The sequence below is a fragment of the Sturnira hondurensis genome, unplaced genomic scaffold (assembly GCF_014824575.4).
Source record: "Sturnira hondurensis isolate 20B ecotype Veracruz unplaced genomic scaffold, ASM1482457v3 Scaffold0017394, whole genome shotgun sequence".
In the NCBI taxonomy this organism is placed as follows: Eukaryota; Metazoa; Chordata; class Mammalia; order Chiroptera; family Phyllostomidae; genus Sturnira; species Sturnira hondurensis.
Window position 1 is genome coordinate 6,233,305 of NW_028090025.1, and position 24,372 is coordinate 6,257,676.

The 24,372-nt window shown below is 39.8% G+C and overlaps 1 protein-coding gene across 3 annotated transcripts in view; it reads left to right on the plus strand.

The window, feature by feature from the left end:
• Positions 1-14,471, plus strand: part of SEPTIN14 (septin 14) — a 45,154-nt gene extending 30,683 nt beyond the window's left edge. For all 3 annotated transcript variants that reach the window (XM_037067721.1, XM_037067720.1, XM_037067722.1), the window contains 4 exons: positions 2,534-2,630; positions 3,950-4,118; positions 4,978-5,110; positions 11,714-14,471. In XM_037067721.1, the coding sequence (XP_036923616.1) occupies positions 2,534-2,630; positions 3,950-4,118; positions 4,978-5,110; positions 11,714-11,893 (579 nt within the window). In that variant the 3' untranslated portion in view covers positions 11,894-14,471. The remainder of the gene's footprint in view (positions 1-2,533; positions 2,631-3,949; positions 4,119-4,977; positions 5,111-11,713) is intronic.
• Positions 14,472-24,372: the final 9,901 nt, after the last annotated feature.

Sequence of the window (24,372 nt, forward strand, 5' to 3'; positions counted from 1 at the left end):
GCGACCCCCACCAGCACCGCAGCCACCACCGTCACCAGGGCCACGCGCCCCGCTCCTCGGCACGCGGGTGTGCCACCGCTGTCAGCCCTCCACCACTGGGTTTGCCCCCTGGGGCCTGTGTGGTCCGTCTCACTGCGCGAGAGTGTGCGACCTTGGTCAGTCTGTTCCGCACCCCGACTAGGTCCGGGCTGCCTGCGCTCCTAGATCTGCCCTGGCTGACCCAGCTCTGCTGCTGGTTCTGCCTCTTACCGTCCTCGTTGAACAGTTCGTAGCTGTCGGACTTCCGTATAATTCGGTTTTCTGGCTTCTGGATGTGTGGTAGTTCACCAAAACTTTTGTTGTATCCAAACTTGGTTGTGGGAGAAGGCACAGTGTTTCCACCTATGCCTCCATCTTGGCGGAAGTCCTGGGTAATGTAATTATGATGTGCCTTGGTGTGTGCTTCCTTGGGTCTGACTTCTTTGGGACTCTCTGAGATTCCTGGACTTGCATGTCTATTTCCTTTGCCAGATTGAGGATGTTCTCGTTCATTATTTTTCAAATGAGTTTTAAATTTTTTGCTCTTCCTCTTCTCCTTCTGGCACCCATATGATTTGGATGTTGGAATGTTTAAAGTTGTCCTGGAGGTTCCTAAGCCTCTCCTCGTTTTTTTGAATTCTTGTTTCTTCATTCTTATCTGGTTGGATGTTTATTTCTTCCTTTTGTTCCAAATTATTGATTTGAGTCCTGGTTTCCTTCCCTTTACTGCTGGTTTCATGTACACTTTCTTTTATTTCATTTTGTACAGCCTTCACTTTTTCCTCTATTTTGTCACATACTCAAACATTTCTGTGAGCATCCTGATTACCAGTGTTTTAAACTGTGCAGCTGGTGGGTTGGCTGTCTCTTCATTGCTTTGTTGTATTTTTTTTCCGGAGCTTTGATCTGTTCTTTCATTTGGGCAATATATATTTTTTTGTCTCAGCATACCTGTTACATAGTAAGAGGTGGAGCCTTAGGTATTCAGTAGGGCAACCCACATTGCTACACTGCGGTGCTGTATGTGGGGGAGAGATCAGAGGGAACAATGACACTTGCTCAGCTCTCTGCCAGCTTTCAGTCACTTCCTCCACTACCCACAGTGAATTGGGCCCTACTGATGCTTAATCCTGGGTGGGTGGGTTTGTGTATGTTCTAGGACCCTGTAGGTCTCTCCAGTGGAGTTTTTCTCACCACTGCAACCCTCACAGGATTTTTCAGTCAGAGGTTGTGAGGCTTTATTTCCCTACACTGGAACCCTAGGTTGCTTGGTTTGTCTCTCTCGCCAGGTGTTCCTCTTGGTTTATCCTCACAGAAATGTGGCACCACCTGGTCCGCCAGCCATCATCTTGCTGCAAGTCCTCTCTGCCTCATCTAGCCATCTCCGCCCCCCTACTGGTCTGGATGAATGTTTTTTCTTTAACTTTTTGGTTGTTGGGCTTCCGTACAGTACAATTTTCTGGCAGTTCTGGTTGTTTTTGCTTTTAAGTGTGTTGTTGTCCTTCTTTTGGTTGTGAAAGGAGGCACAGTGAGTGTATCTACCTACACCTCCATCTTGACTGGAAGTCATAAAATCTCATTTTCTTATTAATAGTTCACATTTATTGTATTTTTCCATTTCCACTTATCCCACACACTGTCTTCCACCTCCACACATCACCCACCCTGATCTCACTTTTTAAATCTCCTTTTTAATGATTAAGAATGAAAAAATGGAATTACTTGACCTGTAAACAATTTTAATAGCTTTTAAAGATATAATTTATATGAAAAACACTGTACATATTTAATGTATACAGTTTGATGAGTGGACATATACAAATACCTGTAACCCATCACCACAATTTTGGTTTAAACATAGCCAAAACTTCTCAAAGATTTCTTGTGTCCCCACCTGTTTTGTGGTAAGAAGACTCAACATGAATTTACCCTCTAACCGATTTGGAATTGCACAATATTGTGATACTTCCCCTGACTCTCACTATCAAGTAATTGACATGACCCTTTAATTGTATTTAGAATTCTTGTATATACATCTATGAATATGTGTGTATATATATATATATATATATATATATATATATGAAGCACTATACTTTATATTTTATATAATTAACTAATTATTATAGTTATAGTTCATCTTAATACTGTCATAGTTTAACTTTGTACTAGAGGTAAACATGATTTGTACGTTATTTTCTTGATATTATCTTTGTATTTCAGGGTAAAAATAATGTGAGAAAATGATATGTCTGCTAAAAATCTTTCCTCTTTGTAAATACTTCCTGCAGCATAATGCCTTGGTTCAGATTCGACTCAGTAGACGGTTTTCAGGACTTGACACTAATGCTCGCAGAAATCAGTTTGCACATATTTACTGCCAAGTAAAATCCAAGGCAGGGTGTATCCCTTGTTTGAATAAGCTTAATTTATTATTCCTGTCTGTGTTATTTCCATAACAGCATATGCCGTGTTGGTATAAGGGAACATGATTAAAATTGTTCTTCTTTTATAGAAACATTTACCTTTTGCTGTAGTGGGGTGTATAGATGAGGTGAAAGTTGGAAAAAGGGTGGTCAGAGGCCGACAGTACCCTTGGGGAGTTTTACAAGGTAAGTATTATGATAGCAAGCAGGCTTGCTGTGGACTGGTTATCTGCATGCATTTGTATATATATATTTATGTCTGTATACATATGTTGTACATATAGTATATGTACATTATCATAGTCTCAAAATATCATTTTAATTTGAGCCAATATTGGCAACTGTTGCTAAACAGTAAATTAACAGTTACTAATAAGGAACACAGATTCTGTTCCATTTAGGCTCATTCTTACCTTGATTATGATTTATTCTCATAGGAGTTTGTTGGATGGTGCTTTAGGCAAAAATCCACAGAGGCTGGACAGAACCTCCTCATTTATCCCAGTTTTCCAGCTGCGTATTAACTCCTTATGCTGGAAAGTGCTTTGAACAAAAGAACTTTGTACATAATGAAACCTAAATATTGGCCTTTAAAACATGTTGCATAAATTAAGCACTAACCAATTTATAAAACATTTAAAAGTGGTCACAAGAAAAAAGAATGGTAAACTATTTAAAAAAATAAAGAAATATAATTTACCTTTGGATTATACCTAGACAGTCATATTAGTTATCTAGCACCATGATGAGTTGGAATATTATAATAGCCAGTTATTTATTGTCTAGTTAATATGCTTGTAATACTAGTTATGGGGGATTGGATTAACTCTACCCATAATAGTTTCTGAATGTTGTTTTTAAATTGACACATTAGAAATTTTTTAATTTACGAAACATAGTTAAAGAGAACATATTTTAATGAATATTAAATTTGGGTACAATGTCGAACACGGTACACAGTAGTTGTGCTCGATTTCTGGTGTGACAGACAGAGGAGAGAGCCATGTGAGTGTATTGATTTATTTTGAATATTACTAATTCAGTCTCATCAGTGTCTTACATAAATAGAATATAACTTATGCATGTACAATATAATAATCTTTATGTTAGCAAAATTTAATTTAATGAAACTATTTACTTTACTGAAATTATATTAATTCTTCGTTAGCACTTTGTTAAATACCTTGAGGGTAGTTTGTAAAATGCTAACATAATTATCAATGAAAACTTACACCATATATTAATAACACATGTTATTTAACTATTTCATATTTATTCTTTGGCTTATAAATTTGAAGCAAATTTTCTGGTCTATAAATAAAGTCTATCTATAATTGGAATGTACTGTATAATCATAGTTACACAGTTAAAACAATTGTAGTTATTAATCAGAATGACATCCTAGCCTTTGTTTTAAATATTTTTCATGTGTACATTTATTCAATAAAACTTACTGAGTGCCAGGGATTGATAACGTGTTGTGGTTTTATTATTTCTCTGTCTAGTGGACAATGAAAATCACTGTGACTTTGTTAAGCTCCGGGATATGCTCCTTTGTACAAATACAGAAGACCTGAAAGAACAAACCCACACCCATCACTATGAACGTTATAGGTGCTTCAAGCTACAGAAAATCGGCTTTACTGATGTGGGTCCAGACAACCAGCCAGTTAGGTGAGTAGAGATCTTACTAATGGGTGATTTACAAAGCCCCTAAGGTCATGAAATACAACTAGTTGGGAATGAGAATAACTGTATTCTGCTTTATTCTGAACACTGCTTTCAAATCATCTTCAGACTTAGAGAACATTTGTAAGAGCAACATAATGCAAGGGCTCATTTATATGCGAAAATATGTATATCCAATATGTGTATATATTAAAGTGTATACCCAAAAGAGAAGTTTAGGAAGTAAATTGACAAATATTAGCAGAGACTGACAAAGGTTCGCAAAGAATTTTGAGAAGGATGAAAAGAATATTGAGGACTGGATGGAGGAAAGAGGAAAAGCAGCAGCGTAATGTCATGGAAGTCAAGTGAAAATAGTTAGCGGGCACATGTGTTTAGCTGTAGTGAAGAGGAATAGGATTTGTGCTGCAAAAGAATGACAACTATGTTAGTTTTGGTACTTTGAGGACAACCAACATTGAACTGGTTGTCTTAAATGAATCATAGTTTGAAAGATACCTGGTTTTATTTTTAATTATTTTGAGAACTTCATAAATCAGAGCTTCCCCCAAATTTTATTGTGAAAAGATGTGAAGAAGTGTGATATAATAAAAAGTGGTGGGAGCAATAAATCACTGACACAACTGTTTTCAAAATTCCAGTACCCTTTATATATATTCTCTATATACTCTTGCATTCAATATTGTACCTATCTCATTTTTACATCTCATGATATAGAAATTTCCATTTCTATACATGGAGAATATTAGTAAATGTTCTCACATGGGACTGAATATATAATATGTATGTTACAGGTTTATTTATATTTTCATTTCATTATGAAATAATAAAAATTCCTTTTTAGTTTTCAAGAGATCTATGAAGCTAAAAGACAGGAGTTCTATGATCATTGCCAGAGGGAAGAAGAAGAATTGAAAAAGAAGTTTATGCAGCGAGTAAAGGAGAGAGAAATAGCATTTAAAGAAGCTGAAAAAGAAGCAAGTATTTCTAATTTGATATAATTTATATTAATTTTTAGCTGTCCTATTTGGGATATTTAATATCAATAAATTATTTTATGTTTTTGAAGAATATTTCCTATTTTTCAAAAAGTAGCTATTAATAGGTTGTGTATGCAGCCTTTAAAAATTATAGGTTATTTTTTTAGATCATTTGGATAATTTTTTCAAGTATATTTTATTGATTGTGCTATTATAGTTGTCCAATTTTTCTTCCCTTTATCCCCCTCCACCCTGCACCCACCCTCCCTCCAGCATTTCCTGCCTTAGTTCATGTCCATGGGTCATACATAGAAGTTCTTTGGCTTCTCCATTTCCTATACTATTCTTAACCTCCCTCTGTCTATTTTGTGCCTACAAATTATGCTTCTTATTCCCTCTCCCCCTCCCTATCCTAATTCTCCCCCTCCCCATCCCCACTGACAACCTTCCATGTGATCTCCATTTCTGTAATTCTGTTCCTGTTCTAGTTGTTTGCTTAGTTTGTTTTTGTTTTTTAGGTTCAGTTGTTGATAGTTGTGAATTTGTTGTCATTTCACTGTTCATATTTTCTATCTTCTTTTTCTTAGATAAGTCCCTTTAATATTTCATATAATAAGGTCTTGGTGATGATGAACTCCCTGAACTTGACCTTATCTGAGAATCGCTTTATCACCCCTTCCATTCTAAATGGAAGCTTTGCTGGATAGAGAAATCTTGGATGTAGGTCCTTGCCTTTCATGACTTGGAATACTTCTTTCCAGCCCCTTCTTTCCTGCAAGGTTTCTTTGAGAAATCAGCCAATAGTTTTATGGGAATTCCTTTGTAGATAACTGTCTCCTTTTCTCTTGCTGCTTCTAAGATTCTCTCCTTATCTTTAATCTTGGGTAACTTAATGATGATGTGTCTTGGTGTGCTTCTTCTTGTATCCAATTTCTTTGGGACTCTCTGAGCTCCCTGGACTTCCTGCAAGTCTATTTGCTTTGCCTGACTGGGGATGTTCTCCTTCACTGTATTTTCAAATAGCTTTTCAGTTTGTTGCTCTTCCTCTTCTCCTTCTGGCATCTCTATGATTTGGATTTTGGAACATTAAGGTTATCCTAGAGGTTCCCCATTTTTTTGAATTCATGTTTCTTCATTCTGTTCTGATTGGATGTTTATTTTTTCCTTTGTTCCAAATTGTTGATTTGAGTCCCGATTTCCTTCCCTTCACTGTTGGTTTCTTGTATATTTTTCTTTATTTCACTTTGTGCAGCCTTCATGTCTTCCTTTATTTTACAACCATATGTAATCTTTTCTGTGAGCATCCTGATTATTACTGTTTGGAACTCTGCATCTGATAGATTGTCTGTCTCCTCATCACTTAGTTCTTTTTTCTGGAGTCTTGATCAGTTCTTTCATTTGGGCCTTATTTCTTTGTCTCAGCGCATCAATCTGGATGAATGTTTCTTCTTTAACTCCTCAGTTGCTGGACTTCTGTGCAGTTTGATTTTCTGGCAGTTCTGGTTGTTTTTGTTTTTAAATTGGTTGCTATCCTTTTGGTTGCATGAGGAAGCAAAGTGTGTCTACCTACAACTCCACCTTGGCCCTCAGTTGAGAATTTTCTTTTTAATAAGGCCTAAAATAAATCTGTAAACCTATGTATCTTTTTAAAAAAAATTTTTTTAAATTTATTCTTGGGAAGTGAGGAAGGGAGAGACAGAAAGAAGAGAAACATCTATGTGAGAGAAAAGCATCCACCAGTTGCCTTTAGCACATGCCCTGACTGGGGACTGAACCTGCAGCCTTGGCATATGCCCTGACCAGGAATCAAACCTGCAACTTTTTGCTTTGTGGGCTGACACCCAACCAACTGAGCTGCACCAGTCAGGGCAAAACCTATTTATCTTTATTTTATTTATAATTTGAATTTTCATGCATAAAGTTTAATTTATGACAAATTTAAGCTATTGATTTCTGTGACGTCATGTACTCTCTAATACTACTACTGCATTAGAAAATCTACATTTTTAAAAGTAAGCGGGTGAATGATGACTAAGGCAAGTCTTGATTTTTTTATTTTATTTTATTTTTTAACATATTTTATTGATTATACCATTAACAGTTGTTCTAGTCCCCCTTCACTCCCCTCCACCCTGCACACCCCTCACCCACCATCCCCCCTTTAGTTTATGACCACGTGTCTCAAGTTCTTTAGATCCTATATTTCCCCTACTATTCTTGCCCTCCCCCTATCTATTTTCTACCTACTGTCTATGCTATTTTCTGTACCTTCTCCCCCTTCTCCTCCTCCCACTCCCCTGTTGCTAACCCTCCATATGTTCTTCATTTCTATGGTTCCACTCCTGATCTAGCTGTCCTCTTGGTTTGCTTTTGTTTTAGGTGTGGTTGTTGATAACTGTGAGTTTGCTGTCCTTTCACTGTTAATATTTTCATCTTCTTTTTCTTAGATAAGTGTCTTTAACATTTCATATAATAAGGACTTGGTGATGATGAACTCCTTGAATTTGATCTTATCTGAGAAGCACTTTATCTGTCCTTCCATTCTAAAAGAAAGCTTTGCTGGATAAAGCAATCTTGGATGTAGGTCTTTGGATTTCATGACTTGGAATACTTCTTTCCAGCCCCTTCTTGCCTGTAAGGTCTTTTTTGAGAAATCAGCTGACAGTCTGATGGGTACTCCTTTGTAGGTGACTGTCCCCTTATCTCTTGCTGCTTCTAGGATTCTCTCCTTCATTTTCATCTCGGGTAATATAATTATGATGTGCCTTGGTGTGTTCCTTCTTGGGTCCAACTTCTTTGGGACTCTCTGAGTTTCCTGGATTTCCTGGAAGTCTATTTCCTTTGCCAGATTGGGGAAATTCTCCTTTATTTTTCGTTCAACTAAGTTTTCCACTTTTGGCTGTTTCTTATCCCCTTCTGGTACCCCTATATTTCGGATGTTGGAATGTTTAAAGATGTCCTGGAGGTTCCTAAGCCTCTCCTCATTTTTTTGAATTCTTGTTTCTTCATTCTTTTCTGGTTGGATGTTTCATTGTTCCTTCTGGTCCACTCCATTGATTTGAGTCCCAGTTCCTTTCCATCACTATTGGTTTCCTGTGCATTTCCCTTCATTTCAATTAGTTTAGCCTTCGTATGTTCCTCTAATTTGTGACTATAATCAACCAGTTCTGTGAGCATCCTGATCACCAGTATTTTGAACTGTGCATCTGAGAGGTTCGCTATTTCTTTTTTGCTTAGAGTTATCAGCTCTGGGGCTTTGAGTTCTTTTTGAGCCATATTTTGGACTGTTCGTGCCTGTTATGTATGAGGAGTGGAGCCCTAGGTGTTCACCAGGGCTGGGCAACTCAGTTGCTGGGTTGTGATGCTGTATGTGGGGACGGGGTCAAAGGAAAGCAATGGCGGTCCCATCTGTCACCTCCTGCTGCCGCCGCAGCCACCTCAGCTGCCACTGTCACCAGGGCCCATGCGTTCCATCCCACTGGGCACGAATGTGCAGCCGCAGTCAGTCCTCTACCGCTGGGTTCACTTGCTGGGTCCTGTGTGGTCTGTCTCACTGCTCACTCCTCTGCTGGTTTATCTGCCAGGGTCATCCTGCCCTGCACCCTCACTGGGTCCGCACTGCTACCCCAGCTGCCTGCACGCCAGGGTCGGGGGATCTTTCCTGCCCCACCCTGCTCCACTGCTGGCTCCACCCCTCTTACAGGTCCCGGTTGAACGGTTCGTTCTTGTGGGACTTCCGTATAGTTCAAGTTTCTGTTCTTTGGCTGTGTCTTGGTTTACTAAACCTTCGTTGTATGCAAACTTGGTTGTGGGAGAAGGTACAGTGTTTCCACCTACGCCTCCATCTTGGTGGAAGTCAAGTCTTGATTAATTAAATAACTTTTAGCTGGTGAACTATGTGGGTTACTTTTTTATTTCATTCCATTCTGTTTCCAAGGTAATGGAAAAAGAGGTCACTAATATATTTTTGATTATTTACCACTGATCGATTTGGGCAAAGGAATCATAGATATTTTTCTCTTAAGCGAGTGTGTTTTCAGTTTAAGAATATTTGGCTTTAGTGGGTATGTTAGAATATGAACTTCCTTTTCAATAGGGACAAAGTAGTGGTTAGGTGCTGTATACCAGATGTCTCAGTCCAGGGAGAGTGAACTGTAAGTAATGGAAAGTCCATTAGCTTCGGTAGAGAGGGATTCTTATTTTTGTGTGTGCATGTTCTGTTGTTCCAGTACCACTTGTTGAAGAGACTATTTTTCCTCCAGTGATTGCTTTTGCTTCTTGTCAGAGACCAGTTGACTATGTGTATGTACATCTACTTCTAAGCTATTGTGTTGCATTGACCTATTTTGTATTCTTTCACCAATACTATGTTTTTTGATTATTGTAGCTTTAGTTAATTACTATAGCCAGTCTTGAAGTTGAGTAGCATTAGTCCTCCAACTCTGTTCTTCTTCAACATTGTGTTGGCTTTCTGGTCCTTTTATTTTGCCATATAAACTTTAGAATCAGTTTATCAATATCCATAAAATAACTTTCTGGGATTTAGATGGGGATTGCTCTGAATCTTTAGTTATGTGGGAAGAATTGACATCCTGACAATATGTAGTCTTTCTATTCATGAACATGGACTATCTCTCCATTTATTTCATTCTCTGACTTTTAATATCAGAGTTTTGTAGTTTTCCTACTATGGGTCTTGTGTATATTTTGGTAGTTTTATACTGAAGTAGTTTGTTTTGGGGAGCTGCTCATGCTGGTGGTATTGTGTTTTAATGTCAAATTCTCTTTGTTCAGTGCTGATATATAGAAAAGCATTTAACCTTTGAGGACTGTGACCTTGTGTCCTGCAACCTTGCTGTGATCTCATTAGTCCAGGAGGGTTTTTTTGCTCAACTCTTTTTGGATTTTCTACATTGATAATCATGTTACCTGTGAAAGTGACAGTTGTATATCCTCCTTCCCAATCTGTATCTATTTTGTCTCCTTCTGTTGTCTTACCGAATTAGCAAGGTCTTCCAGTACAGTGTTGAAAGGGAGTGATGAGAAGGGATAGCCTTGCTTTGTACCTGTTTTGCAGGAAAACTTCAGGCTTTTCACCAGGGTAGTTAATATTTGAAATATGTATATACTAGGATAAAGTTTAACTTTCTCTGATTTCTACTCTCACCCTCCCATCTTTAAAAGAAACAATTTCTCAGTGATTTTTGCCATCACTTAAGATAACCACACTCACATCCCCAGGATTTCCAGCCATTCTTCTTGCCATGGTATCTAGATGTTCATTTGCTTGTCACAGCTGAAGATGTAATTCCAAGAGACATCTGGTTCCAGGAAAGGAAAATATAATCTTTATTTAGAACCATGGATCTTAACCTTAGCTGCATACTAAAATCATCTGGGGGACGTTTTAAACCACTGATACCTAGGCTCCACTCCACATAGTTTGATGTAATTGATCTGTGTGCAGCCCAAATATTGAGAGATTATTAAGATCAGTGAATAATTCTAATGGACAAGCAGGGTTGAAAACCACTGGTGTCAGCACTGTGTTTGTGTTCTTCACAGCCATATGCACCAAATAATTAATATTATGGCAGTAGAATCCCTTGGCCTATTTGTTTTTCAAAAAGTTAAAAGGCAAATAAACTTGTCTTTTGTAGTTTTAATGCTATACAAGCCATAGCTTTAAAATGGATACCTCCTCTGATGCACACAAGCAATCTTTATGTTGTGGAATAAAATTGTGTTAAAGACCTAGGCCCATCTCTAATGGAGTCCAAGCTGATATCATCTTTTTCACATGGCTAATTTCATTTATTTTAAATCCCGCAGATTAAATGAGACCTCACAAGTAAATAAAAAGTAACTGAATGAGGTCCTTGAAGACTTTCGTTTCTTTCTATAAGTATGCTGATTTCACTTAACAGGAAAATGATTACTTTCTTTCAAAAGGTCTTTATCAATTAAAGTCTCAACAATTATTTCATAATGCATGCTATACTTTAGTGTATATCTTTTTAGTGCCCATTAATTTATTCAATTTTATTTGAACAGACTTGTGGGTAAGTACAGAGTGAGAAAATATACCTCATTTGGAAGGACAAGGTATTTTAAAAATTGAGTGTTGTTTATAGCTGTAGGTTTTTTTACATTTGGTTCAAATGGAGACACTTTTAAAATTTAATTGATGAAAAGTTGTATATCCAAATGTTTATTTTAAACATAAATGTTTGAGTGGGTTATTCAGCTCAAGCTCTACTTTGATGATTAATATATTCTTTATTTATTTATTTATTTATTTATTTATTTATTTATCTTTTAGAGGGGAAGGAGAGAGGGAGAGAAACATCAATGTATGGTTGCCTTTCGTGGGTTCCCTGCTGGGAGTTGGCCTGCAGGGAACTGGCCTGCAACCCAGGCATGTGCCCTGACTGGGAATCGAACTGCGATCCTCTGGTTCGCAGGCCTGTGCTCAATTCACTGAGCTATGCCAGCCAGGGCCTGATTATTAATATATTCTTAATAACCAGAAAAAAGCCACGTTCCTGGGGATATGCCACACACTATGCTTTGAGTCATGGCTGCGTCTTTGTTTCACAGCTACAGGACAAGTTTGAGCATCTTAAAAGAATCCAGCACGAGGAGACAATAAAACTTGAGGAGGAGAAAAGACAATTGGAAGAAGAAATGATGAATTTTTATAAAATGAAGGCTGGCTCTGAAACACTGCAGACCCAGGGTTACACTAATATAAAAAAGGACAGAGATCGTAAGAAATAGTTCTCTCTTAACTGTTCTCTGTGCCGGGCCCTGTTGCCCTTTACCATATCTTCCTGAGATTGTCTTCATGGCTCTGATGAAAGTGCTACTAATTTTTAAAATTTGCTTATTGTGCGTTTTCTCCAGCTCTTAGGACAAGGGTTATCACAGGGTTGGTGCTCCGTAATGCTCAATACGCTAAATGGAAATCAAATCAAAGATATATACGGCACAGTGTAAAAACTGTTGATTAGCATAAAAATTATTTTAGCATAGCATTGTCTGTGGCTCACATATACAAGTATGGTTATTTTTTTAAATCTAAGTAGAAGATTTGTTGGGGGGGTCATACGCATAAAATACTGTTATAAAAAGCTGCTTCTTAGGGATCATTCTCCTTATCAAAATCTACTGATAATTATTTCTTGATAATTTTTATTATGATAAAAGATTAAATTTTGACTAGAACTATACTTTGATGTCAGTCCTTATAAAATTACAATGTGTAGAAGCTAGAGGGAGCCAGAGAACAATGAGAAACCATAAGTAACATTTTGATGACATCATGCCTTGTAGATTTTGGAAATGTATTAAAACACAAGTTAGCCAAGCATTAGAAAATAAGGTTATTTTTTTGTTAATTTCAAAATTTTCCTTCTAGCATCAAAGCCATGCCAGTTCTATAATACTTATAGTGTCGTGTTGTGAACACTTGTAAATAACACGTTACTAAAAACACACTTGCAAGCTGTGTTGAGCACAGTGTTGTTTCAATGACTGGAAGTGATATTATGTTCACATATAATTAAGATATTTCTAAGTATGCTTCTTCTATGCTGCTTCATACTTGATAGTTTTATATCCATGAATGGAAGTGATACCCATTATGAATCCTCATTTACTGAGGTGTTCAAGAATGTGATAAAGTTGTTTCTAAGAATGCTGCTTGCTACCTGCTTTCAGTTGACTGTTAATAGCACTGAATGAAAGTGATCCTTATTTTGTAAAGCATGCAGTAAAGTGTTCAAAACATTTGTAATGAAGACATGTGTATTTCCATAAGTGCTACTTGCAGATTGTGTTCAGACCAGTTATATTACTGAATTCCTATTTTGTAATGAACATAATGAAGTGTTTAAGAATGCTTGTAACAAAGCCATTTCTAAAATCTTTAGTGCAAAATACATTCAGAACAGTTTTAAACAAGTGAATGGAAATGGGCCCTATTATGTAACATATGAAGTGATTAAGCCCGTTTGTAGTAACGGTGTTTGTGAGGCCGCCACTTGCAAGCTGCATTGAGAACTATGCTCTATCAGTGACTGGAAGTCACTGTAATAATAAGTGCAGTGATGCAATTCAGTCCCCATTATATAAATATGTTTCTTAAGAACGTTGTTGGGAAGCTGATTTCAGAGCAGTGTTAGATGAGTGAATAGAAGGGATCCTAGTCTCTAATGTATATAGGAAGTTTGATAAATCTGTAGTAAAAATGTTTCTTAAAATGTTACTTTTATACTGCATTCACATCAGGGGTCTATCAATAAAAGGAATTCATCTTCATTGTGTAATGCAGGTAGTGATTTGTTTAAGAACACATGTAGTAGAGATGTTCTAATTTTGATATTTGCATGCTGCATTCAAACGAGTTTTATATCAATGAATGTAATCTCCTTTCTATACTGCATGTAGGGTAGTGATTCAGAATATTTGTAATAAACATATTTCTACAAGCACAACTTGTAGGCTTTGCTGTTCCCACATTTTATCAGGGAAGGGAAGTAATACCCAACTTGCATATATGTAATGGAATGTATACACATGTGTAATGAAGATGCTTCTAGCGAAGGCCAGCTGCAAACTGCACTCAGACCCCTGTGCTATCAGTCAGTGTAGGTGACTCCCCCAATCTGTACGTAAGTATTGAAGTGTTGAAGTGCACTTCAGTAAAAGGGTCCTACAAAGGCCACTCGCCAGCTACAATTCGATCACTGTGCTGTGATGCATTTTCTATCAGTAATAGAAATACACTGTAATGAATGTGGTGGTGATAAAGAATACTTCTAATGAAGATGTTTCCAAGAAAGCCCATTGTTAGCTGCATTCAAACCAGTTCATCAGTGTATGGATGTGATTCCCACTGAAAAACGAAGGTAGTGGTGTTATTACAAATAATCCTATTAGACACATTCATAAAATGCTGCTTTCAAGCTTCGTTCAAACCAGTGTTGTATATGTGGGAGAATAAAAGTGATCCCCTTCCCGTAAGGCGTAGAGTAAAATGCTTATGAACAGTTGTACTAATGATGTTTCTAATAACACGACTTGCAAGCTGCATTTTGACTACTGTTATTTCAGTAAATGAAAGCAACACACATTCTGAAATCCATAAAGGGTTTAAGAACACTTATTTTAAAGATGTTTCTAAGAATTCTACATACAAACCGTTTGAGGACAGTGTAATGGTCAAGAATTTCAGGGACACTAATTCTGTATTGAATACAGTGAAGTAATTATGATCTCTTCAAATACATATATATCTAAGAACAGTAAAAATATAAATTTTAAGTTTTATATGTTACAATTTAGACTAGTTGTATCAGTGAATGTTGTATCAAGAACATTTTAAAAATATATTTTATTGATTATGCTATTACAGTTGTCCCATTTTTTTCAGTGCACTCCCCTTTATTTCCCTCCACCCTACACTCCCCTCCCACCATCATTCCCCCACCTTAGTTTATGTCCTTGGGTCGTACATATAATTTCTTTGAATTCTCCATTTTTCATACTATTCTTAACCTCTCCCTGTCTATTTCATACCTATCATTTATGCTTCTTATTCCCTATATCTTTTTCCTCATTCTTCTCCCTCCCCCACTGATAACCCTCCATGGGATCTCTGTTTCTGTGAATCTGTTCCTGTTCTATTTGTTTGCTTAGTTTGTTTTTGTTGTTATTTTTTTAGGTTTATTTGTTGATAGTTGTGATTTCGTTGTCATTTTACTGTTTGTATTTTTAAAAAGATTTTATTTATTTATTTATTTTTAGAGAGAGGGGAAGGGAGGGAGAAAGAGAGAGAGGAACATCAATGTGTGGTTGCCTCTCACGTGGCAACCACTGGGAACCTGGCCCACAAGCCAGGCACATGCCCCGACTGGGAATCAAACTGGTGACCCTTTGGTTCGAAGCCTGTGCTCAATCCACTGAGCTACGCCAGCCAGGGAACTGTTTGTATTTTTGATCCTTCTTTTTCTTAAATAAGTGCTTTTAACACTGTGTTTAATAAGGGCTTAATGATGGTGAACTCCTTTAACTTTATCTTATCTGAGAAGCACTTTATCTGTCCTTCCATTCTAAATGATAGCTTTGCTGGATAGAGTCATTTTGGATATAGGTCCTTCACTTTCATGACTTCAAACACTTTTTTCCACTCCCTTCTTGCCTGCAAGGTTTCTTTTGAGAAATCAGCTAATAGTCTTGTGGGAACTTGTTTGTAAGTAATTGTCTCCTTTTCTCTTGCTGCTTTTGAGATTCTCTCCTGATATTTAATCTTGGATATTGTAATTATGGTGTGCCTTGGTGTGTTTTTCCTTGGGTCCAACTTCTTTGGGACTCTCTGAGCTTCCTGGACTTCCTGGAATTTTATTTCCTTTACTAGATTAGGGAAGGTCTCCATTATTTGTTCAAATAAGGGTTTTTTTGGGGGGGAGGATAACAACCAATCTAAAATCAATAAACAACCAGAAGTGCCAGAAAATCAAACTGCATGGAGCTCTGACAACCAAGGAACTGAAACAATCAACCAGAACAACCAGACTGATAGGCAGTGGATGGAGAGAACCAGGCCCTGGTGAATACCTAAGGCCCCACCCACTTACAACTTAACAGGTGCTCTGAGAAAAAACAAATATGGCCCAAATGAAAGAACAGAGCAAAACTTCAGAAAGAGAGCTAAGTGATGAGGAGATAGCCAACCTATCTGATGGAGAATTTAAAGCCCTGGTAATCAAAATGCTTGCAGATCTGATTGAGCTTGGTCAAAAAATGAAAGAACAAATGAAAAATGCCCAAAATGAAATAAAGCAAAATTTTCAGGGAACGGACAGTGACAGGAAGGAAACCAGGACTTAAATCAACAATTTGGAACAAAAGGAAGAAATAAACATCCAACTGGAACAGAATGAAGAAACAAGAATTCAAAAAGAGAAAGAGAGACTTAGGAGCCTTTGAAACAACTTGAAACATTCCAATATCTGGATTATAGGGGTGCCAGAAGGAGAAGAACAACAGCAAGAAATTAAAACCTTATTTGAACAAATAATGAAGGAGAACATTCCCAATCTGACGAAGGAAATAGACTTCTGGGAAGCCCAGAGAGTCCCAAAGAAGTTGGACCCAAAGAGGAACACAATAAGGAACATCATAATTACATTACTGAAGATGAAAGGTAAGTAAAGAATCTTAAAAGCAGCAAGAGAAAAGGAGACAATGGCCTACAAAGGGGTGTCCATAAGGCTATTGGCTGATTTCTCAAAAGAAACCTTGCAGGGAAGAACAGGCTGGAAAGAAGTATTCCAAGTCATGAAAGTGAAGGACCTGCATCCAAGACTGCTCTATCCAGCAAAGCTCTCATTTAGAATGGAAGGGCAGATAAAGTGCTTCCCAGAGAAGATCAAGTTAATGGAGGGCATCATCACCAAGCCATTATTATATGAAATGTTAAAGGGACTTATCTAAGAAAAGGAAGATAAAAAATATAAACAGTAAAATGTCAAGAAACTCACAACTATCAACAAATGAACCTAAAAAAAAAAAAGAAAAACATGAAAACAAAAACTAAACAAACAACTAGAACAGGAACAGAATGAGAGAAATGGACATCACATGAAGGGTTTTCAGTGGGGAGGGGGAAGGGAGGAATTGAGGGGGAAAGGTACAGGGAAGAAGAAGCATAATTGGTAGGCATAAAATAGATGGGGAGAGGTCAAAAATGGTATAGGAAATAGAGAACTCAAAGAACTTATACGGACAGCCCATGGACATGAACTAAGTGAGGAGAGTGCTAGAGAGTTGGGGGGTGCAGGGCAGAGGAGGGATAAAGGGGGGGAAATTGGGAAAACTGTAATAGCATAATCAATAAAATATACTTTAAAAAAGAAATTAAGAACAATCTAACAGTAACCAGAGGGGAGTGGAAGGGGATAATGTGAGGAAGGGTTTTCAGGAACAACTATAAAGGACACGTGGACAAAACCAAGGGGGCAGTGGAAGCAGGGGAGGGAGGGAGGGATGGCTGGGGTGGTGGGGAACGGGGGAGTAAATGCAGATAACTGTAATTGAACAACCATAAAACAATTTTAAAAAGAAAAGAAATGTCTTGCTTCCATTGATGTAATTGTTCCCTTTTGCTGATGTGGTTGTTTCCCTTCCCTTTTTTATAAATACCCTTTGCCTTTGCCTCCTACTTGGCTTGTTGCCTGAATCTGAACTCCCCAAATAGCCTCTTTTTAGATCTCAACTAAAGCTTGTTGCCTCTCACTTTGAGCTTTTATTTTTATGTTAACATATTTGGTGTCAGAATTGGGACCTAAAGAGGCCTCACCTTCATGGGCTGGTATCTCCAGGAACTGGGTCTTTTGCTCTCACTGCTACCTATGTAGGGTCTTTTGCTCTCACTGCTTCCATGGTCCATTGTTTTCCCAACTGTGATGCCCCCTGGGTTTAGACCTCACTTCTTTTGGTTGAGGTCAAGTGTCTTTATTTGAGATCAGGAGGGGTTTTCCCTCAAGGGATGCAATTGTCCCTGGGACAATTGTCTTAGTGCTGGTGTGCAGTGGCATGCTGTGGGAGCTTGCTACTGGATGAGAGGTTTTTCCCTCAGAAGGAGATCTTCCTCATCTATGGAAGGTTTCCTGGAAGGTGAGCAACATGGAGTGCCTTGCTGCCACTTGCTGCCACATGAGTGCCTTTTTTTCCTTTCGGGGACTTTCTGTGCTCATGAAGGGTGCCCTGTGGGGTGAGCCGCTCACAAGGATTTTCCCCAGTGGGTGAGTACTTGTGTTATTGTGCAACATTGTGTTTCCCTTTCTTGTCTCTGCTGTTGTTTGTCATCAGAAAGAGATTTCATAGTGGAGAATATCAACATAAATCCTGTCTTCTGGGCCAGGTCAACCCTTCCCCTTCCCCATCCCCCTCCCCCCCTTCAAAAGGAGAGGATTCCAAAGCTCTCAGGGAAAGTGGAACGTGTTTGATCAACATGCAGAAGCTTCTAAAAAACACAGTGACTTCTCTAGAAGCATCCTAAACACACACACACACACACACACACATACACACACACACACACACACTTTTGCCATCTGAGCGGGTGCTTTAAAATTTCTTATTGTTTGTCTGCCAGAACCTGACAAGATATTTCAAAGAGTAACATGTTTATATGATCAGAAATTAGGCAGAATTAAAAGTCTAATAGACTTTTTAAAGCCCCCTCAGCATTTCCCGAGGCTCTCCTGCAGCTAATTAGAAATATAAGCACAGCCCACAACTGCTTGAGACTAAGCAAACTGGAGAAAACAATGGGAAAGAAAAGCCTTTTAAAAACACAAATAGCTGAAAAGTTTCCCTTGCTTAAGTAGCACCCTTAGTCTTCTCCAATACTGTTTATCAAGAACAAATACAAGTCTTAGAAGTCTCTTTTAAAAATAACAAAAGTTTTAGCCACCCGAACAATTAAACTTAACTTATTTCAATTGTTTTAAATTAGTGGGTTTTCATGCTATTCTACTTATATTATAGCTGAAATTTTTTTAAGATTTTATTTATTTGTCTTTAGAGAGGAAGGGAAGGAGAGAAGGAGAGAAATATCAATGTATGGTTGCTTCTTGTGAGTCCCCTGCTAGGAACTGGCCTGCAACCCAGGCATGTGGCCTGACTGGGAATCGAACCGCAATCGTGTGGTTCGCAGGTCCGTGCTCAATCCACTGAGCTACACTAGCCAGGCCCATAGCTGAAATTTTTAAAAAATGAAATATCAGGCCTCTGGTTGCATCTATCTGTATATATGCATGTATAACTGCCTCTGGAGGATTAATAAAATCGGTTTATAAAGAGCTCTGCTTAATTGACTTAAAGGAATTATTTACTAATTTAAGAAATATTATGGATATTAATCCAAATTTTTTAGGGTCTAGAAAAATAATAGGTATTAAACTAAACTAATTAAGATATACTTGTCTTTTAAATGGTCAGTATTAAGTATAATACTTTCATTCTCTCTAGGCTTGCAAATTTATCAGCATAAATAACTTAAAATTATAGCTGACTTGATGTAATATATCATAAAGCACTTTGTGGGTAACTTAAACATAATTATTGAGGACAAATATGATAAATAGATGCAGGTAAAGATGACTGCTAAGTTGAATTAAATAAATTTAATTAAATTAATTTAAATATCAGAAGTAATCTGATGCAAAATTAGAGCTTGGTTCTTTCTCTCTGTTTTAACAGACAAAGTTTTCTTGTATTATTTATTGGTATGTTCTTAATAAGAGACTACTGTATATGCTGTCCTGTTGGCCCCTGAGGCCATTACAGAAACTGCCCCTGTGACAGAACCACCCATCCCATTGCAGGGTCTGGGACTAGATGGCCAAACCTCCTAGTGGGATGGCTCAAACGCCCACGCTGGCTAAGGGGCGGGGGTGGGTGGGGACACATCTACAGCAAAGGAGTACTCTGTCCACTAGCCCTTTGCAAGCTGAGCTACAGGAAGTGTTAGGTTGTTATTTATGTAGATGAGAAATCTACTGCTCCCATTTCTATAGAAGAGATGGAAGCTAGCCCCTTCCGGGAGGGGCAGGCACCTATTCCCTCAGATGCATGGTACACTGAAGGGTCCAGACAGGGCCAGCCTGTTGTGTGGACTGCTGTCGCAGTCCAACCAGAGACAGACACAATCTGGTTTGACACAGGTATGGGGCAGAGCAGTTAATGGGCTGAACTCTGAGCTGTTTGGCTAGTGGCGGTCAATGAAGCCCTGTCTGACTATTTTCACAGATAGTTGGGCAGTGTACTGGCGGCTGGCATTATGGGTCTCCACATGGCATACAAATACATGGATGGTTGTGCATAGACCATTGTGGGGACAGGCTTTGTGGCAAGACTTATGGGAGTTAGGCCACCAGAAACAAATTCCTGTATATCATGTTACTAGACATGCACTTCTTGCCTCTCCTGGGAATGATGAGGCTGATTGATGCTCTAGCCAAGGTACGGTAGCTAAGGATGGTACCTGCCAGTCCTTCAGGAAGGGAAGTAGGCCAGTGGCTACACTGTCCCCTCTTACATGCTGGGCAGAAGACCATGGGCTCCACTATCAAAACTTGGGGGTTACCTGCCGCCTTAGCAGAGGCACAAGAAGCTTGTGAGACCTGTGTTGTGAGAGCATCTCGAAGGTGTGTGGGAACTTCTGGATGGGTAGTGGGGGGCCGGGTACTGCTGACCCAGTGGCAGGTGGATGTAATCAGGCCCCTACCTAGTTCAGAGGGGTATAGGTATGCTATGACAGGTGTGGACACAGCCACAGGACTTTTAACTGCTTATCCCACACAGCACCCAGGTCAGGAAGCAGTGATTGCTGTGCTGGAGCTGTTACATGCTGCTTATGAGTGACCCGTAACCACTGAGAGTGATCAGGGGACACGTTTAACTGGGGCCTTGGTACAACAGTGGGTTCTGGACTTGCAGATTGACTGGAAATTCCATGTGGCCTATCATCTCCAAGCTGCTGGAATGGCTGAACGGTGCAACAGTCTCCTAAAGCAGAGCCTGTGAGCTGCAGCTGCCACCCCTATGCTGAGGGGTTGGACGAAAGGCTTGTGGACTGTCCTCCAGACTCTAAATGAGAGGAGTCAGAGGTAGGGCACGGCTCCGGTGGAAGCGCTGCTCCGCCAGACTGCTGCTCCAATTCAGCCAAAGGTGCAGACTAAGGATGCCTCACTGAAACCAGGCACCGGAAAACGGGGAAATATTCTCCTGCCTACTCCAGAGGACCTGGAGCAGGGGCAAACAGCTACCTGGACATGGCTGTGGGAAATCAAAGCTCTTGTTGCCCAAGGGATGGAGAAAGATCTACAAATAGCGCCCTGGGTGATTGGGACCCGGTCCCCAGTCTTAAAGGTGACATATCCAGGGCCAGCAGACCACAAAAAGCTTCTTCATGGCACCTTTGTAATTTCCCTGTGGCCCATTACGAGTTCTCCCCTGTTATTACAAATAAGTGCTGAGCCCCCAGTTGAGGCGCGAAAGGTCTGGTATTCACATGCCCAGGAAGACCCCCTCTGCCAGCCACTGTCTTATCAGCTGACCAGAGGCTTGGATATGATATTACCAGAAGGGTGGAATATTGACAGAGGGTTGTGACTTGCCTTTACTGGTGCCTATAACTGCTCTGTCTTTTCGCCTTTAGTGTGCAAAGTAACACCTTAGTGGACTGGGTTCATACTTGTGCCTTACTGGCTGACCAATCAGCATGCTGGATCAGGACTGAACTCCCCCTGAGCATGTCATTCAGCCTCCCATGGCGCATCTTTCCCGCTTCTGTCTCAAACTGAACTTGGCTTCAGAACCAGTGGAACAGCGAATATCCCTTGTGGATGCTACCTGGACTGACATCTCTGCTGGGGCGAAGCAGTGGTATGACCGGCCCAGGATGTTAAGCAGCCACTCTATGGGATAGCTTGGGGTGGCTCACAGCTGAGGCTTTGGAGCTGGCTGGACCAGCTCCCCTTTGCATTGAGAACTACGAGGGACATGCCCAGATGGGCTGGACTCCAATTGGTCTGTGTCAGACCCATATTCTTGGACATTGCTGGGAGGCGTGGAATGGTGTATGGGCTGCTGTTCCTTCCCACTAGGACCATCTGAGTGGGTGGCCCACGTGAGTGGCTTTACTTGCATGGAAACTGGACTGACTGCTGTACCTAGGGGTGGCTTGATTACCTGTGCTTTGGCTGTATGCTATCAAAGCTTGTACTGCTGTTGTAGCAGTGCTTGTGTTTTGCTTGCTTGTTGCTGTAGTCTGTACGGCTGTTTTGGGTTGTGGGTGCAGTGCTCTGCCCTCCTCGCAAGGGAACCTTGCAAAAGACATCCTCACGTAGATTGTAAGGTGAGCCACCCGGAAGGGGTAGATTGTAGGGTAAGTCGAGGCAGTCTGGCTTCCTCACCCAGGTGTCTGGGTAGCTGAGGGAAGCAATGTTCCCATAGCCTTGAGACTGGGTCTGATAAACTGTTCCCATAACATGAAGTGGGCTTGCATGTGCAAAATTATGTTGTTATGTAATGTTCTGGCGGGTTTCTGGCTTTGTTCCCCTCTAGTATTTAAACAGGCAGAGACTCCCTGCTGGAGGTGATAATGACGAGAGACATACAAGAGGACAGGTGCCACAGTGGGTGCCACACTGGGGAGCAGGGGCCACATGAGACATGCAGATAGACACACAGCTTGCAGTGTGCATAGCTCACCCACCCGTGAATCAAGGCATGCCAGACAGCTCAACGGCTCCATGAATATTTTACCATCTGCACAAATACCATGAACCTGCCTGACCTTGGAGGGTGGCAACACAGGTGGCATCTGCTGTGGTAGCTAATCCAAGATCTGGACCAAACCTGCATTAGCTACATTCAGTCCTTCCTTTTCTTAATTTGGTTCCTTCCTGTCTCACAAATTATGTGAGAGGCCAAGCATTCACTATAATAGGCATTGTTATCTTGATAAATACATGATTAGAAATGTAAGAAAACCTTATAGAAAATTGCTAGAGCTACTGCCAAAGCAAAACTCAACCAGGAAAAATCTTCGAATTCCCTTGTGGGAGTTATATTAGACAATAGGATTGCTCTTAACCACATCCTAGCTGAACAATTTTGCTGTTAATACTTAGTGTTGTACTTGGATAAAACACCTTTGATAAAATAAAGATGAAACTAGATATAATCTGGGCCCAAGCCAAATCACTAAATGCAAGGCCCACCAACACCTCATGATTCTTTAGTATCTTCAGCTGAATGCACTCAGGTATTGCCTCCTGGTTCAGATCTATACTTGAAACTGAATTTAGCATTTTGTTTATTATAAAAAATTTGCTGTTATACAGATCTATGTTTTACGTACCTCAGTGTTCTTAAGTCACCACTCTGATAGGGGTTGCTCAATGTTTTAAGGTGATCACTAAGGCCTAGGACACGTCATATGAGAAACAGGAAGCCACTGTAAATGTTTGCCATTATAAGAACATGATGTTAAAGCCTTCTGTTCCAGTGCTCTTGTTACTCCACTATGGCCTAAGGATCCTAATAAAACCACTTTCCCTCCTACATAGGACATGATATACCAGGAATGAGCCTTCCCGGCGATGAGGGACCAAAGACGGCATGCCATGCCAAAATGAGCCTTCCTGACAATAGGGGACCAATGATGCTTTTAATAACTGACCTGTGTTGCTCCCTGATGATTGATCAGTGATGCTTTCAAGGAAGGATTTTTATCCAAAGGGGGAAATATTGAAAATAATATAAACAGAGCAACTTCAAAATGGAGTCAGAGCTGCCATCCCAGAGAAACTGCCTTGTACTTCTAAGGCCTCAAGCCTTTGTAATGTTAAAACTGGACATAATGACCTTTGGACTGGACCTAAAACAACATTGCACCCCAAATAACTGTTTACAAAGAGAACAAGAAAACAGGCATTAAAACTACCAGACTGATGACTATACTGGACTAATGTTCAAAACATTCTTTAGAATGAGTATCACCATGTTAGCTTATTTGAACCTATAGAAATTCCTTCCATCTACTAACATAATTGTTTCCCTTCCCTTTCTCAGAAATGCTCCTTGCCTTCACCTGCTAATGGGAGCACTATTCGGGTTTCTGCCTGAATCAGTGCTTCCAAACAAGCTATAGTTTTCTATCTCAAACAAATGCTTGCCTCTCACTTAGGCCTTTTAGGTAAACAGGACATACAGGCCTCTAGGGTCACAGCCTGAAGAAACCACCTGAATATAGTCCTGGATGGAGGGTTCCCCCCCCCCCTCAGCCACACAATCTGAAGCTGTGGATGCAAAGGTTGTGATAGTGATTCCTTATCGATTCTTTAGAACCCACCTCCCTGGGTGCCTCCCATTCCAGATCTCCCAGGTGTTGTCAGTCAAGGATTTAAAGTTACCATGATACTTAGCCTCTAGGTGACTAGAGGAACCTCTGGGAACCTCCAGTTCCTCTAGGAACCTCTGTGTAATAATGGTTATGAATATTTGCAGATGCCTGGTTTCCCCCAGCTGCTCCCGAGAGAGGCACTGTCTCTTCTGAACTGTATCATGGCCCAGGACTGATATCAGGGAGGGTCTCACTTCCCCTTGCTCTAGAGAACTTCCCAGTATACACATTTACATTTGCATTTGCTCAAGGGCCCCAGGCCTCCAGAAGCTGCCAC